General features: G+C 41.3%; 1 protein-coding gene across 1 annotated transcript in view; it reads left to right on the top strand.

Annotated features, from left to right (window-relative positions):
* The window catches only part of arhgap24 (Rho GTPase activating protein 24), an 89,919-nt gene that overhangs the window by 10,264 nt on the left and 61,515 nt on the right, over nt 1-18,140 (top strand). Inside the window, exon 2 of the mRNA XM_080756151.1 lies at nt 7,202-7,460. Within this exon, the coding sequence (XP_080612277.1) occupies nt 7,230-7,460 (231 nt within the window). The 5' untranslated portion in view covers nt 7,202-7,229. The remainder of the gene's footprint in view (nt 1-7,201; nt 7,461-18,140) is intronic.

The following is an 18,140-nucleotide window of genomic DNA, read 5'->3' as shown; positions in this document are numbered from 1 at the left end:
AGCAGCTGTGAGACGGCGGTGCCAAAGACTGTAGACAGCAAGACAGATGGTCTGGCTGCGGTAATGGCACTGTCTGTCACTCGCTAAAGCAAATAAATTAAGAATTTATGTGTGCTGTTCATCTGGGAGCCATTATGGATCTTAAGTAACGCTTCAGATTTTAGATGAGAGAACAGTTTGTTGTGTGACCACTGCCCACATATACAGTGCAACCCTCAACATGTGCCCCCCACCCCTGTATCGTGGGTTTATAGAGTGTATGCGCATGCATAAAGTGAGTGGCGAAGTGAGTTGCAAAGTAAGTTTAATACAATAAGGTTGGACTTTTCTGTTTGGATGTATGGGCTGTCAAGGCCAGAAATTAGTTTTTTGCCACTCGGTAGGCGTTCCCCGCATAACTTCCGGGTAGGAGGATGATGTCACGTGCATATACCCTCTATTGATAACCAGGGCCCACTTTTAATCCCTGGATCAGATTTGGATTTTGGGTGTTTAAGATATTATATGATTAATCAAACTTAAGATAAAATATGTTTGTTGAAATTATTTGTTGAAATATTCATCTTTACAGATCGGATATCGAAGTGATGTGATCCCAATGCTGTTTGGTGTTGTTTTAAAGCAAAATGCAAAGCCTAAGCCACTTTTCAACTGTTGGGCGCAGATGATTATTTTGGATCAAAAAGTAGCTTCCAGAGTTCCCGTGAATTATACATTTCCACTATCTGCTAATAGATATTCATTATTATCTTCAACTCTTTATCTCCACCAAAGCCGAAGTCCGGGCCTTAAGATTATGGTTTCGCACCTGTCTGTTTGTCTCAGTGTCCAGAGTTAATCTTGCAAAATACATTTGGATCAGGACCAGATGTCTGGTGCCAGTGCCAGGACAACCGAGTCACTTCCTGCATATTTTCTAATTGGCCTCATGGTGGCGGTAACAAGACAACTCACCCCGTTTCTGTTTTCCTCCCAGAATGTTCCCCAGTGAGGGGTGGGAGAGGCTGGACAGCAGACGGCTGGACTTTGAATTTCTCTAACTATAAACTTTCAGACAGACAGCCTAAGTACAAATATAATTTATGAAAAGCTACTACAGTGAAGTCTGTTCACATAAATTGTTGTATGATATGTGGGGATTATCTGACGAGGTACCATTTGAGTGGGCAAAACCTTACATATACTAAATAATACTAAATTGTTTATAGGGTCAATATAAGTAAAATAATATAGCCTTTCCACAGGAGTATCTTTTTATATTTTTCCAAAAATAATACAAACAGCCAAAAGCATATTACAAAGTTATCCCCCTCACTGGTGAAAATTCCGTGAGGAAAAACGGGCAAGCACCGGGGTGAGTTGTCCAGTATTCATGGTGGCTGTGTAACAGTCCACTTTGCATTTGACACAAATGTGAAAGAAACTTTACTTTTGGGGGGATCAATGTAGCCAGTGGCGGTCTATTTCGGACTGACCTTGCCAAAATAGTGTCATACATCATAGATATGTCATACATGACTGAAGAATTGAGCTCGCTTGGAGCTCGCTCTGTGAAGCGCCCTTTTAGTTACATTTGTGGTGTGTGGCTACTCTCTCATTTCGTCCAAGCTTGGGTGCAGGTTTCTAACAAAGAGATGTTAAACATTGGTCTTCTAGGCTTTCTGTGTGCCGGGGGAGCTCCCTCACATTCCCATATGGGGAACAAATATCCTGTGTAAACAGGGAACCTCCTAATGAAAAGATGGGTCAATATCGTATTCATAGAGTGCATTACAAAGATTGTATAAGCTCTCTGTTCCTTAACGAACATTTAGCAAATTTAGCAGATCTGCAAGCTCACAACAGGTCACTTATTTTTGGCAAATATATTTTGTGTAGAGGAAAAATAGGAGGTTTCTAGTATCCAGTCAACTTAATATATAATGCTTTTTTGGTTAAGATGCCCCCAAAGAATTACTTTAAAAAAAGAGTATGATAATGTTATGAGTCACTATACAGTAGGTGAGCGATCCATTTAATTTCTTACTTGTGTGCACTAAAATGATCTTATTTGACTGTGGTGTGGTATAGTTTTTTTACTGTCACATCCTGTTTACAAAAACTGTAGACTATTCTGGGAAGACTTTGGTGTGTGTGTGTGTGTGTGTGTGTGTGTGTGTGTGTGTGTGTGTGTGTGTGTGTGTGTGTGTGTGTGTTGAACTATTACCCCATAGGGATGTATTAAGTAAGCACAAAATAGCTGGCATGTGAATAGATTACCGAAGTCCTGACGTCACTCGTTCATCTCCTGGGTCGGGAAAGTTTTTCTCCATGGAGAATAAAATGGGGTCATCTTAAAATCATCTCATATTAAAGCAGCATTGTGGTCCAAAAATAAACAAACTGTATGTAACTGTTTGTCTCTGCAATATTGTCGGAAGTGGTTCTGTATCGCTTATGAGAGTCAGTACACATACTTGATAGTCTATTTCTGGTGAAATTAATTTGGCGGCGGTATAGCATCACCGTTGATTCATCATATCCATATGAGTCAAACTGCCGGGATGATTAGTTTTTTTTTGGAACACAGTTCTTATTTGACGCAATATAAGAACAGTCTGTGGGAATTCTCAATGGGGAAAGAACACGACCCAGGTAGGATGTGTAATATAAAATCACCTACCGGCATATTTAGTAACTCTACCAGTAAGTGTTTGCTTGAATCCTGAAATCACCACTGGCTACAGTATATTCATATTTCTGTTTTTAACTACCAATATTATTTTCTATCCTTCGGTTATTACTGCCACGTAGCCTGCCCCATGCCTATTCGTTAGACTATAGTAAATATTGTATTCATCAGGCTTCATCAATGGGACCCTTTTATACTCGGCAGGGCATGAGGCACATGAGACGGAATGTTAGCGCAACAAAGGATTATACACAAAACAGAAACCCATGCACATGGGCCTGCGTATAGGCACGCACGCACGTCGTACGCACATGCCTATGTAGATTACGTACACACACACCCATACACCCACACACCCCACACCCGCACGGAAACACACACACACACACACACACACACACACACACACACACACACACACACACACACACACACACACAATACAATACTTTTTAGAACAGCAATTTTTTTTAAAGGCATTTGAAAAAACATAACCTTTAAATGCTTCTTCCTAACCCTAATGCCAACATATTTGTAACCATAAAACAACCATGTCGTACGCACATGCCTATATGTAGATCACACACACACACACACACACACACACACACACACACACACACACACACACACACACACAGTTATTATGTTCACTACATTCTGTCATCTTCAGAGACAAAGGATACACAGCTGTGTTCCATGTGAGATGATGGGGTTTGTTTGTTATTCTACCAAAGCTATAAAGTTTTAGAAGTGAATGACTTTCATCCGGTGGCGGTGACATAAGGTTTAGAATCTCTCGCCACATTAACCCATTTCGGGCGGGAACCCCTTTTGGTGTTTTAAAGCATTGTTATACTTTAGCCGCGTGCCGCGCTATGATCTTGTAGGTCTGCTATTTTTGAAAAATTGTGAAAATGTGCCTCAAATCTTTGAATATATATTACAGAGTGAACATTTTAACTCAAATCTTTGCTTCTGGGGAGGTCCCTGGAACAACATATTTTCAGATGGGGGGGGGGGCGGAGGCATATTACATGTAATGTTTGGGGTCCTTGACATGAAATATTGAGCACCACTGATACAGAAACATAAGGTTTTTTCAGAGCTGTCAGGATTTTTAAGACATTTTTAAAAGTTTGACGTGCATAGCCTATTTTCTTGTCGAGTCTGATACATTTCTGATACATAATCCTCTTCCTGGGATGTTGAGCCCGGTCCGAGCCGGCGGAATTTGTTTGGAATTTAATCAATCCAAAATAATTTATTTTGGAAAGCCTTTCTTCTCCATTAACCACAAATGTATAAGTAATCCTGTAAATCAGTAGTTGCCAACACCCCCCTCACGTCTTACAGATGCACGTCTTGAGATGAAAACACACACACACACACACACACACACACACACACACACGCACGTTGACTTGTGTTTTTCATACATGTTTAACCAATTAAGCCTCAACAGTCTGACTCGAGGGACTACTCGTACACTGAATAGCATATGCATGTGGGAGTTAGTGACTTGACATTTTGACAATATGTTGAAAAGTTTGGACTACACCCAAACAGACCCTGTGATGTTTGGCGGCCTGGACCCTAGGTTGGGAAACACTGTGTCAGTCACATTGTAAATAAAAATACACCATTGTTGGGAGTAACTTAGTCAGTTATTAACAGTAAAGTACAGTTAGGCTAGCTACTGTGGTGCATTCTCTGTATTGAGGGTCACTGACCTCCAGCAGCACTGTTGCTGCTGGAGGTAAATTTTGTGTCCCATGTTTTACTTTAATGGGTAGTGGGTACATACTGTAAGACAAAAACATATATAGTCTGTTCTAATCCAGAGCTAACTAACAAAACTCATAAAGTGTTTGTGCTCGTAGTACAGACCTGGACCGGGAATCCTGATGGGCGGCTCTGCTGATCTGGAGTCAGATAAAAGTGTGTGTAGACAGTAGTAGCCAGTAGACTACTATTATTAACTTAGCAGGTTTATTTAATGTATATAGGCTTTAGTAGGCTAGCCGCTACTTTATAAAACAAGTTGGTAAATTTGTAGACATCCGTTATTGTGCACGCACGCATGCACGCACGCATGCACGCACGCACACACACACACACACACACACACACACACACACACACACACACACACACACACACACACACACACAGAGTGAGTCTACCGAAGTATTAGGTGTGAATGTGACCTTAGTGTGACTCAGAGCCATCTAATAGTTGCGATATTGAGGGGGCAGGCAGAAAACAGCACGGTCACGTGGTTCATGTACTCACGTGAGCCCATAGACTCCAATGCATTCCGTAAACGTCCGGTTGTCCCCATTCAATACTTCCGGTTGTCCCCATTCAATAAGAGTTTGACTGGCCCCCATGAAGTGAACGGAGTTTGCGTAACTCTGTCTTACTCTATGGCTCTGATGTGACTGTGTGTGGGTCAGGACCAGAACAAAGGCCACCTCAGCAGACCTGCTGCACTTGTTCCAGTGCTGACTGGATGAAAAACCTTGTTGTGCCACAACATCTGGTCCTCATCTGGTTCTCTGGGTCATCTGGACAGCACCCTCCCCCCCCATCATCACCACCACCACCAGGCCTAGCTTAAAACAAACCTCCAGAAAACGTTGGGAACATTTAACGCTGACTCTAGCAAAAATAATATGCCTGTCTGTCACGCCCACTGTCAGATTTAACAGTGTGAATGTGCTCACTCAGCCACTAAAACAGGATACAGGAAGTTTGAAGCAGGATTATAAATGCGATGCAACACGTTGGTGAGCCTGTAGACGGCTCCATTGTTTTTTTATTGAATGATCGATGACCTTTTCTAATAGATTAAAGCAATTAGTTTGATTAACTGTTGTACCCCTACATCGAAAATAACAAACTTGCTCATGGAAGGAGAGAAAGCTACATGGCTGTAGCTGAGTGGCTAGAGAGACTGTCTAGGTCGGAATCTGAAGGTCTTTGGTTCGAGACCCTGGCTCCCCTGGTATTGTTTTGGTGGGAATGTACTGGGGCTTCTTGTGTGTGCGTCACAGCCAGTGATATTATATGCAATCTTTGGCTTGTTTTTCTGTAAAGTCGCATGTAAATATTGGTAGTTGCCAGTTGTGTTATTTTTTTTTGGGGGGGGGGGGGGGCTTGTTTCTAAAGTGTAGAGTAGTTGCATATTTGGGCTTGCTTCCTAATGTTGTTTAAACCAGTGGTTCCCACATTTCTTCATCTCAAGGAACCCCAGATTAATATGTAATTGGACATCTGAAAAAATATTTGTGCTTGTTTTCATAGACCTGGCTGCTTGATTCTATTGCAAAATTTGGCAACACTGATCACTCACAGCAGCAACAGCAAGAGGAAGTTATACACACACGAAACACAAAGGCTCATGGGACACTGGAAACGGGTGCATATGTGTCCACCTGAGCAGCCATCAGCTTGGTAAAGCTGTAAACGATGTAATTTTCCATTCACAGGATCAGAAAATACCCCCTTTCCTGACCAAGAGCCGAAACTGTTAATTGTTTGATATTGACAGCAGAAACATAGGTTGTTGTTGTAACTGTATCGCTATAGTTTTGGTGGGTCAAAGGCGCGGCCAAGAGAACACCACTAAGGCCAAATACTTGTGGTCGCACAAATAATAGATTTGGCCATGCATTCGGCCGTGCAGCAATGCAATGTAATGCAGCATTTGAGCCACGGACCACCATTTGATGACATTTAGCCTCTCAGACCCAAAACACGAATATTTAGCTGTCATTGGATAAGATTCTGTGCAATTCCATGCTGTATTGATGTTGGTACCATTAGGAGAGATAACAGGCAAACGTTGATCAAAATAACAATTCTCCTACATACTCTCTAAATGTGTAGACTTCTTGTAAATTAAGTAATGCAGATATAAAAGAGCATAAAATGAAACCAAATAGAACCATAAAGATATATAAAAGTCCATTTGGTTACCAACTCTCCATCATTTAGCTGGGGACCACCTGGAACCCCCCTCAAGGACCACTGGTGGTCCCCGGACCACTGGTTGAAAACCACTGAGATAAAGGATTAAGAGTTTGTTGTTATCTGACCTACAGTAGGCTAGAAATGCCTCCTCCCACATCTCCGTTCCTGCACTCTTCTCATATAGCACCTCCTCACACTGTATGAGACATTAGCTTTCCAAGAAGATTACAAAAATAATAACAGAGAATAAACCAGAGTCAGAGAACAGAAATATGCACAGTATGGGTAAATGCGGCCGTGTTAGATCTGACCCGATAGATAAGCTTTGTGTTTTTTCTGAACATTTTATCTGATGTTCTGATGTTCTGATGGCACAGCTACCATTTCACCCCCCCCCCCCAAGGGGAACAGTGCTCTATTCATCCCCACTATATCTGCAGACTTTATCTGATTCATGTTTTCTCATGCATTTTTGCAAATGTGACGCACATGTAAAACGGAAAAACTTGAATAATAAATAAACATAAAATAAAATAAAAATCCGTCTTGCAGGTTACGGAGCTCCTAAACCGCCCTGACAATGGAAGAGCAGTCCGTGGTGTCGCCCAGCAGTCCTCAGCAGCACAGCAGCAGCGGAGGCCAGGCCGTCGTCACCCAAACCCACACGCAGGGCCCGGGAAAGTCCAGTGTCATCAAATGTGGGTGGCTGAAGAAGCAAGGAGGCTTTGTGAAGAGCTGGCACACACGCTGGTTTGTCCTGCGTGGAGACCAGCTCGTCTATTACAAAGATGAAGAGGAGACGAAAGCTCTGGTAAGATGTTCACTACAACACTAGTCTCGCGTTGCCAGACTGTTGCCTCTCGCATTTTCCAAATGCTTCCGTCATACAGTCTGGAGCAACGGAAGTGCTATGATGAGTAAAATATAAAGCGGAAGTGGAGCCTCCTCCCCACTTCCATTTCGCTCTTTGCAGTCGTGCAAATGTATCATTTTTTGGGCTTTTGTGCCTTTTATTGATAGTTACGGTGAAGACAGACAGGAGGGCGGGGGTGAGAGAGTGGGAGAGACATGCAGCCAAGGTCGTCATGAACGGGACTCGAACACACAACGGCCGGAGCCTATATGTGGCACGCGCCTGGATCCTAATATAAATTAGAAATCATCTAAGAATATATTGTTTGCTGTTTTGCAGAAATGGAAATTAAAAATAAAATAAGCTCTAAAGATATGTAAAAAAATATTTTGTGTAGTTCCAGACTCTATATAGCATTGTGGAATAGTTGTCTGACTACTACAACACAAACACTCAAGGCCCTTGTTGAACACATAACTCCATAGCATGCAGTCAAAGCACAAAGGCACGTATGCTGTAGAGCATAAACCACCGCTGGTGGCCAAATAATAAGTGGGACCTGATCCAGTAATGGTTGTAAAAAACTGATCTAAAGCCAAATTTATACTTCATCACACATCTGTGAGCGACTGAGCATTGCAACACAATGAGCAGCATGATCACAATAATTGAGTCTTGTACTAAGATGGGTGTTGTATGACTTTTAAAACATGGAAACCTCAGAAAAGAAACAATACAGTGTAGAATTATAGAAATAATATAGAAAGTATCTTTACTTAAATCTGTTCACTCAATATCCTTAAAATAAAACAATACATATTACAGACAATGTGCAACTGTATATGTTATGCATAACATCGATATTTCCATGTGCTTAGTCTACCGAGACTAACCTCATGTAAATAATAAATATATAACATGCTGGGATATTACAAAACAGATGCATCTGGTGAACGTGAGGAGATAGCAAGACCCAGACAGATTGAGATTAGTTGGCTTGTTTTGACTGCCGTGGACTTGTTTACACTGCACCTTTAATGAAGGACACGCAGGTCTTAAATTGCTGTCTCGCTCGACATGTGTAGACTGATCGACCACCCTGGATCCTCACAGCCAAACAATAGAGAGGAGAGCAGCAGAAGGACCACTCTTCTAGGTCATTGCAATTGCAAGTAGATTTGCACAGTACATGAATGCTAAAATTAAAGAGTGCTGTGACCCCCCCCAAAAAACATGATCATCGGGTACCATGATTATACTGGGAGGAAGATGTTTTTCAAAAAGGTGTACAGAAAGTGTCAAAATTATGTTTTTATGTCGCCACACCCACCACTTCATTGACATACATGTCATGTATTTTTATCTCTTTAGGTTTTATGACCTCAATTACACCCACACAACCTGAACTTGATTTCCTGTGTTCTAGGGTGTGTTCTGAAGCCTTTTGCGCTGCAATGAAAACAGGCAAAATCCCTCAACAGTGACATCTGCTGGCAAATTCTTATGTCATAATTATGGGATTTGTGGACTCTTAGGCAAATCAGAGCACTTTGACCCAGAAAACCCCAGACCACAGAAAATCTAGTGAATGTTAAAAGATAAAGTGAGTGGTGCAACAGCGCCCGCTGTTGGTACCCTAAACATATAGGGACACAGGGACAAAGCTGGGCATTGGAGTGGCTGTGACACTCAAAAATAAGAAAAATTGCTTAAGCTTCGACCACAGCAGTTGTGGGGAGTGGTTAGAGTAGGGGTTAGGGTTATGATGTCACTAAAATGGTGTCTTTCGATTGAGCATTTTGACTCAAAGGCTTTCAGCTTTCAGGAAGAAACCAAAAATACAAAGACATATTTGAATATTATAACCACACCTGGGGGTCTATTGGAGTAATGTTAACTCCATAGACACATGGAAAACTGAGTGCAAAAATCACGGCACTCCATCTTTAACAAATTGTTATTCCATCCTTATACTTCCTTTTAAACAGTGTGTGAATTGAGGGAATTGTTTAATTCAGCAAGTCTGAAGTGACAGGTAGTGAAGGTAAGGTAAGGATGAAAACAAATATTTGCGACCCTTTAAAATGGCTGTGTGGCCCAACATGGGTCCCAACCCACTGTTTGGCAAATACTGTATTCATCTATTAAAAACACAACACAATCCCTGTACAAACTCAGTGCAGCTCAATTTACTCCACTGAGGGTGCTGGACTTATTTCAACATTACACGGTCGACTGACTTTGGGCTATTTCAGTAAGCTTATAATCTGAGCAGAGGTATTTAGAGAGGTACTTCATCTGGAATAAACTATCAGTTAAAAGTTATACATGTGAAGGCGAGGTAAAAATGATTAGACGTAATGTTTGCGGCCGTGTAGTGAATAAGGCAATGTATTTATTTAACAACTTTTGTTTGGCTTCTATCTGACAGGGACCACAGTCTGAGCTTTGATCTTTGTCCAATGACGTGTGTGTGTGTTAAGACATCATCAAAAGAGTATCAACTTCAAAAGGGAGTGTGTTAATGTAGTAAAGTTTATCATACAAAGGTACAGCATATGGAATGATAAAACATTGCGGGGAGAACACCATGCATTGAGAACTGAACACACCTATTTTCGCCGGTGCCTAAAGCTGCGTTCAGACCTGAATATATACTGTATATATTCGCCTCGGTTTCAGGCCTCGTTTCAGGTCGTGCCCGTTCGCGCAATTCTCGTCTTTGCATTGACTTTGTATGTAATCGCGCCACTCTAACCATTCAAGTCTGAACGCACTTTTAGGCTCCGCTCACACATTCAATGTTTTGTCTCTGTTCTGGGGGAGAGGGCGCAGAACAGTCACGTGGTTTTGACTTTCTCGATGGGGGGTAGGGGATCAGAACAGAGCCATCAAGCAAGGCTGTTTCGTCAAAACCACGTGACTCCCATTGAAAATTTATTGCAAGCTGACTGGCCGCCTGCTCTCCCCACAGAACAGCTACAAAACACCTGTTTCAACAGTGTGAGTGCAGCCTTACCCTTTATCCCTAAGCTTCTTTGTCTTTTTTTACTATTTAGAAAAAGATAGTTTTTATAATGACAGGATTCTGTGCCGTACAAATAGATATATTTCTCTATTTCAACTGCTCAGGTACCCGGATGCATTAAAACATTTTATTAAAATCTATTTCAGTGGCGGTGGCGCCTGGAAATAGAACAGTGGCGGGAAGGTTGGCCAGGCAGCGCGTCTTATTATTGTCTGTACCCCCCACACAGATGTAGCCAGGGTCACTAGTCCAGTACAGTATTATTTTTCCTGTTGCATGCTCTCTGAAATGTGCAGTGTTTGCTTCTGCTCTGAAGTCTGAATGCAATTGAATTTTGGTCCAAGTCTCTATAGCGTCAACATACAGTAGGAAACAAATAATGGAACTTCGAGTTCTAGTTCTTTGCTATAATTTACTGAACGTGACAGTAACCAAATTTGTTAGCCTTTCTCATGGCATTTTGTTCTGTTTATTCTCTATGAAAAGGTATTCATTCCGTACACCTTCAACTACCTGAGGAGCAGTCCACTCCATTATGCGTTGACGTTTTCCATCCTTTGGCCTAGTTCTGAAAGGATGCCAACATAAATTCCCCATGCTTTTCAGTAAAACTATAACTTTTTGCCTGCAATGGAAAACTGTAATGAAACTAGGTCAGGCACAGAACAGTTTGTTCAAAGTTCTTAAATCTCTGTAACCTGCAAAGTAGAGCATTGTGGAACACACAAAAGACCAACGAGAACAAGCTAACCAGACAATACACGCTAACTAGTCTAGCAGAGAGAGAGAAAGAGAGAGAGAGAGATCTCAGCCTGTACGGCAAAACACTGATACCTAAACTCAGGATATCTGAGTCAATATGGATTAACTTTCTATACTTTCTATAGAGTTGTGATATCAGCACACTATCAGACAGACAGACAAAACAGACAGACAGACAGACAGACAGACAGACTACAAGATCAGCAAAAGGTGTTGATGCTTGACAGAGAACTATTTTTACACTTGCAATTAATTACTGCTCTCATATGATGTGATGTCTCCATTCGTTATGTACCTCATTAGCCTAATTGCTGACTGCCACGGGAGCAGGGACATCTGCCCTTCTATTTCGCCAATAAGAATATCACACATAAGCCATGGCAGCCATTGGGTCATCTTAAAATCATCTCAAATAAGAATTGAGGTCCAAAAATAAACAAACTGTCTCTGTGATATTGTCGGGAAGTGTCTCTGTATCGTTTACGATAGTCACTCATATTTCTCATATAGTTTGTCTCTAGCGGATATTTGACTAATTTGGCAGCAGTAACATTAGCGTTTTCTCACAGTCAATTCATTCTTCATATCCATATGAGTGAAACCGGCGGGCTGATTTGTTTATTTTTCAAACAAAGTTCTTATATTATGGGGATTATAATACAAATAAAAAAGTACACAAACCTTAGACTTGGCGCCCTCTAGCGATATTGGGGTGCTCTATTGTGTAAAGATGTTGAGAGATGTTTTATTTTCAGTATATTGGATTGACAGGCAGTTTTGGGACCCTCAGAGCTATACCCAGCCCCTCAGAGCCACCAAGACCCTCAGAGTCACGGCTGGAATGTCAGGAATGGGAGCGGTAGGGAGGTGAAGGGTCACTGAAGCGTGCGTAGAGCGCCGCACGTGTGGGTTTGGCATGAACATGCTGTCTGCATGCCCCAACACGCTTACACACACACACACACACACACACACACACACACACACACACACACACACACACACACACACACACACACACACACACGCTCGCTCTCAGCGTCAACTGTTTGAGTCATAAAACAAAGGCTACACTTATTCAGTGGTGGATATGATCTGATTATTGTAATTCAGACCACATACCATTTTTCTCATGGTAATAGGGTGAATAATATACTGGGAAGAGTATTATTACTAAATGAATACACGGAGCTCATTTGTTTCTAGCCGTGAAACATGACTGTCATATCATGACAGTCGTGGCGGAACTTCAACCTGTTTTTTGCACTTCCTCCACATCTAGCGTTCAGATTTCAAATATAAAGTGCTCCCCCCCCCCTGGCCAAGGATGTTACAATTCGGTCGGGTACACTCGGGCGGGTACACTGTAAGTACCTGTATCTTACGTATTGTTCCAAAAAATGCATTTTAATTAAATCGTTTGACATTTTCTCATAGTGTTATAATTTATCAGAGTGCAATACACCTCCAAACCGATAGGGGCGCGTAGTTGAAAGCATTATGGCAAAGAAACGGAGAAAATGTCAACCGATCGTATTAAAATGTGTTTTATTGAACAATACGGAAGATACGGGTACTTATAACCGCCCGAGGAGAATTGTAACATCCGTTTATGTCGATGCGTGGGTTAGGTTGCAAAAAACAGGTTGAAGTTCCTGTCATGATGATCGTGACGGACGAGCATGAATTAAACAAACTGCAGTAGTTGACCTTAATGAACAGTTACATTGCAAATCCATGAACAATATCCATTCAATTTTCCTTTTCATATGTATCTCAAAGGGTGACCACGCCTAGAAGTGGAGGAGTTGTGAAGAAAATCTATTTAACTTGGTCAGATATATAGTAGATAGATAATGGAACCTGTAGATTAACGACCTTCCTGAACCACTGCACCACATACAGTACAGGTCATAAACTATTGCACTTGTTTTCTATATGCCAAAATGAATAACAGGCTCCATGGTAGGACGGATGACAGCAGGATTCTTGGATTAACAAGCCCTTTATTTTCCATTTTATGCGTTACGGAATCATATGCAGCTTGCCATGGTGCCTTTATATTTCTTTAAAAAGTATGCAGAGTAAGTTTGGCCAGGAAAAAGTAGGATATAGTCTTACAACTGTACTGTGTACACGCACACGCATACAGTCATACACAGAGTCTTGGACATGATGATAATGCAGGTAGCAATGATGTCCTGTGCCTGGGCCATGTAACAAAAAGGCGGCGACATACAGAGCTTATATAAGATACAGCTTAGATACTGTACATACAGTCAATTAAAAATATATATTTTAAACATTTGCAAACTGATCTACAAGTTCACCAATGTGTCACTATTTACAATGGTTATTTTAGAAATGTTTTAAATAGAGAGCTTAAGTGTTAATTTTGGGTTCCAGAAAGAGACATCAAATGTCTCTTTTGGGCCTCGAGCTGAAAATGTTTGGGAGAGAAAAACCTCTCAGAAGCCAGTGACATAATGATGCCTTTCTTTTCTTAAAAGTAAAAGCCATCTATCTTTCATGTGGGCCAGACACCCACCCACGCCATAACACAGCACTAACCTCAGCCACTAGGACACTACAGCATGCAGAAACATACAATAGATACTGTAGCAACCTTGGAAACAGGTATGTGATATCATGTATCACATCCACTGATGGAAAGTGGTCTGATTTTAGTCTTTAGAAATATATATATTTGACACCTTGGATCCTAACGACAGGTATACTCGTCATATAAATTAATTACGCAGAGCACGCATGACGAGTAGGCTCGTCTTTAGGCGTTTGATATCACTATAAGATTGCCTCGTTGTGTTTCATTTTCTCTGAAACTAATGTGCTGTCCGTTGTTTTGAACAAATCGCAGATGTTCGGAGGTTTTTTCGGACTGTCCGGTGATCGCGATTGTAACATTGCTGTTTTCTAGAGCAAGGATGACCAGGTGGCACTAAATGTGGTGCAAGTAAAAGTATTCATTATGTAGAATGTCTATTTCAGAATCATATTATCCTGCGATTAGACTATGATCCACTTTTTTGTATTGTGAGCTGTATATTTTTGACAAATTGGGAATATTTTCAATTAATAATTTGTTTAATTATTAATAATCTATATCAGCAAAGTAACTAAAGCTGTAACAAAAAATGTAGTGGAGTAAAAAGTACATATGCCTCTGAGATGTAGTGGAATAGAAGTATAAACTATCAAGACATGGAAATAAGAAAGTACCATAAAATTGCAAATTAGTTACAAAACCACTGATCACAACCGCAAGCAATTCTATGAGAGTTTTCCCATCACTATCTTGCCTGGAGAGAGACTTCCCAGAACTGACCCTTACAGGCCTTAAATAACGTGGGATGCTACAGTAGCTTTCTGTCTGTGCTAATGAGCCCAGTAGTAAAGCATCCAAAACAGTGGGGGGTGTCCCTATGTCTGAACCTCCTGACAGCCCTGAGCAACGTCCCCAGAAGCGTCTCCATGACAACGAGGCTACCGGGCAATGCGGGCATAGATGTGACTTTGCCTTCTTCTGTGGCCAAGCTTTTTACTCTTCTATACGTGTATCTTTCTTTAGAAACATGGCACAGTGTAATTATACAGCGAAAATGTTATTGCCAGATTTAACAACAACAGAAATACAGAAGTCATCAAATTACAGAGGTGGAAAGTAACTTACAGTAAGTACATGGTATTTGCTTTTAGTACTTTACTTAAGTATTTCCATTTTGGCATTCTTGACAGCTTTAGTTACTTTGCAGATTTAGATTTTTATTAAGTCAAAACAAACATTAACCATTTAATGGCTATTTGTTAATTAACATTAACAGCTATTCGCAAATACAGTATAGCTGATAATCAAGCTTGTGAGCTTGTAGATCTGACACATAGTTTGGACAAATATTAGTACTTTTACGTTGGTACTTTTAAGTATATGTTAATGCAGATACTTTTATATACAATACATTTTGTATTTTTCTTCCACCACTGTCAAATTGTAACAATTAGTTTTCTTCCCCTGTGTTGAGTCAGGACACACTAATCTGGAGTACATTTTGCTCTGCTTGAGGTTGGGTTTGTCTGGAGAAAACAACAGGCAGCCAGGGTTAAGATGACATTATGCAGTGGCTATGAGGCAAAGACATGGAGCTACAGTGGCGTTGTGGTTTTACAACTACTGTGGCTGCAGTGACTTTGAGAAAAGGTCCACCTAGCACTCAATTACATACATGCAGTGAAACATAAACACACCCTAACCAGCATGCACGCACACAAAGCATGCACTGCACACGCACGCACACAATTACATAATGGTATATGCATGCACATACATCTTGGCTCCGCAGTTGCCAGGAGTGTTAACGAACAACAAAAGATTTTATATGTTTTATAGGGTGATGTCATCATGGCAATCTAGTGAGTGACTGGCCTTGCAGCTGCTGAGCAGAATAAGCATGTTGCAGTGTAACTGCATGGCAAAACTCATTACATGCACGCGCACACAGACACATGATATTGTATACATACAGCATATAGTTTACAGTGTATACACAGGAAGTAAACCGAGTATAAGAATTACTCGCCTTATATCTTTTTGGTCCATGTCCCGCTCTGCACCCAGAGGCGATAGGGGGGCGTGTATACACACGATAGACCTTTTATCATTGGGAAAATACTTGTTAATGTTGTTTCTGTTTGTCTGGAGACCTTGATGCAAAGCAGACTCTGTTGCTGAGGGGCCACATCAAACAAGCTCTTTCCCTTCCAACACTCATCCACGCTGGGGTCAGTCTGGACCCTCTTTATGAGTCATGTTAATGCACTTCACCTGGGGCCTTAGTAGGGGCCGACCCATGTATGGGTTTGGCCAATATATTAGCCATTATTTGACTTTTTTTGATGACATCGGTAGGCCCATTGGCAATTATGCAGCTGATGTGTCTTGATTTTTTTTAACCACTTTCAGATGATCTGATCACATATTTCCGAGGAAAGTTTAATCAACTCTAAATGATTTAGCTATTTTTGCAGTTTTTTTATTTTGCTTCAGCAAATCAATGTTTTTTGGGCTCGATCTTCTATGTTTCGACAAAATATAGACAAAATATACGTCAGCAATCGGTAGCCCAGGACTCTCCAAAATCGGCATCAGGTCCCAAAATCTGGCATCAGCCCGGGCTCTATTTCCACACTTGTGCGTGTTGGGGTCAGTCTGAAGCATCTTTATGGGTCTTTTTTTAATGCACTTCATCTGCTGGGGCCTCAGGTAGGGTTTCCACTTCCTGGTTGTCACAGTCATGGCTCATTAAAGAAGCCTCTCTCAGCAGGAAGGAAAGCTTACATCCTGGTAACGTTTAAGGGTCCTTTATGCGGAGATATATGTCACATATTGTATACATTTGAACTAACCTGCAGATGCGGGTCATTTTTAATACAGAGCAGATGGTGGTGTGGGTGCACAGTAGCATTATGGGTGCTGTATTTTTGATTATTGTTATTTTATTTATTGTTATTATTATTAAATGTTAAAGCTATAGTGTGAGAGTAATCATTGCTATAGTATAGAGTTTGTTCGGTAACTCCCCGTCTCTCCAGCACTTTAGTAAACAGAACTTCATTTTTCAGGTGGGTCACCAAGGGAATTTCATCCAATCAGGAGAGATAACCCATTCATCAGCTTCAGTAATTGTATAGGGCTCTGGCTGGTTCCAATTTTGTATGCTTGCTTACTTTGTGTCATCACTTCCACTTCCACTTGTTTATCCTGCATCCTGTATGAGTTATCCCTCCTGATTGGATTAAATTGGTGCCCTGAACTGAAAATAGATTACTTTCTGTTTATTGTAGAGCCGGAGAGATTGTTACTGAAAACACTATCAATATATATTTTTTTTTCTAATGTTTTTTTTTGTGGCTTTTTGCCTTCAGTTTACATTTTTTTATGTTGGGACAGACAGTAGGCTGACAGGAAATGGGGAGAGAGATGGGGGGAAGACATGCAGTAAAGGCCGTCGGGATCGGGAGTCGAACCCACAGCACACTGCCAGACTGGATTACCAGCCAAGGTGCCCAGGCCAATATAACTTAGAGTACCCTTTAGGTACTGTAAAAAAGAAAAGTACATACAAGTGAGTAGCACCGCACATTTTATTTCAGCCAGGCTGATGAATCTCTAAACTAAAGGACCGTCTTTGGTGATTGACTTATAATGAAACAAAGATTGTGCTTCATTTTGGCACACGTTTGCACTTGGGAAAGCCATCCCTAGAAGACGTGGGGGCATGGGTTTATGCATCCGGATAGAATTGCTAATTGAGTCTGTTGCACACGCAGGCACACACACACAGTCACACACACACACACACACACACACACACACACACACACACACACACACACACACACGCACGTGTAAGGCGCTCACACTTTCATATGTTCACAGAGATAATGTCCCATATATGTGACTTAGCTGTAGGAGTGGGGAATTTCACATTGTGCATTATAACTGGTAACACAATCTCTGGTAATATAATATAATCTCAAGTCAGTATTTTAATGGGGTGTGTGTGTGTGTGTGTGTGTGTGTGTGTGTGTGTGTGTGTGTGTGTGTGTGTGTGTGTGTGTGTGTGTGTGTGTGTGTGTGTGTGTGTGTGTGTGTGTGTGTGTGTGTGTGTGTGTGTGTGTGTGTGTGTGTGTGTGTGTGTGTGATGATGCTGCTCGCCCAGTGGGGTCAGTGGTTATAGATCTGTAGGTAGTGAGGCTGCCTGTCGCCACCTGTAACACAAAACGTCTCCAAAGAGGGTCTCTAAAAATAAAACCCTGTTGCAGCAGCTTGG

Source organism: Protomyctophum bolini (genome assembly GCF_963924005.1).
Source record: "Protomyctophum bolini genome assembly, chromosome: 22".
Lineage (NCBI taxonomy): Eukaryota > Metazoa > Chordata > Actinopteri > Myctophiformes > Myctophidae > Protomyctophum > Protomyctophum bolini.
Note: the sequence above shows the minus strand (reverse complement) of the source record. Positions and strands in the feature narration are given on the sequence as shown.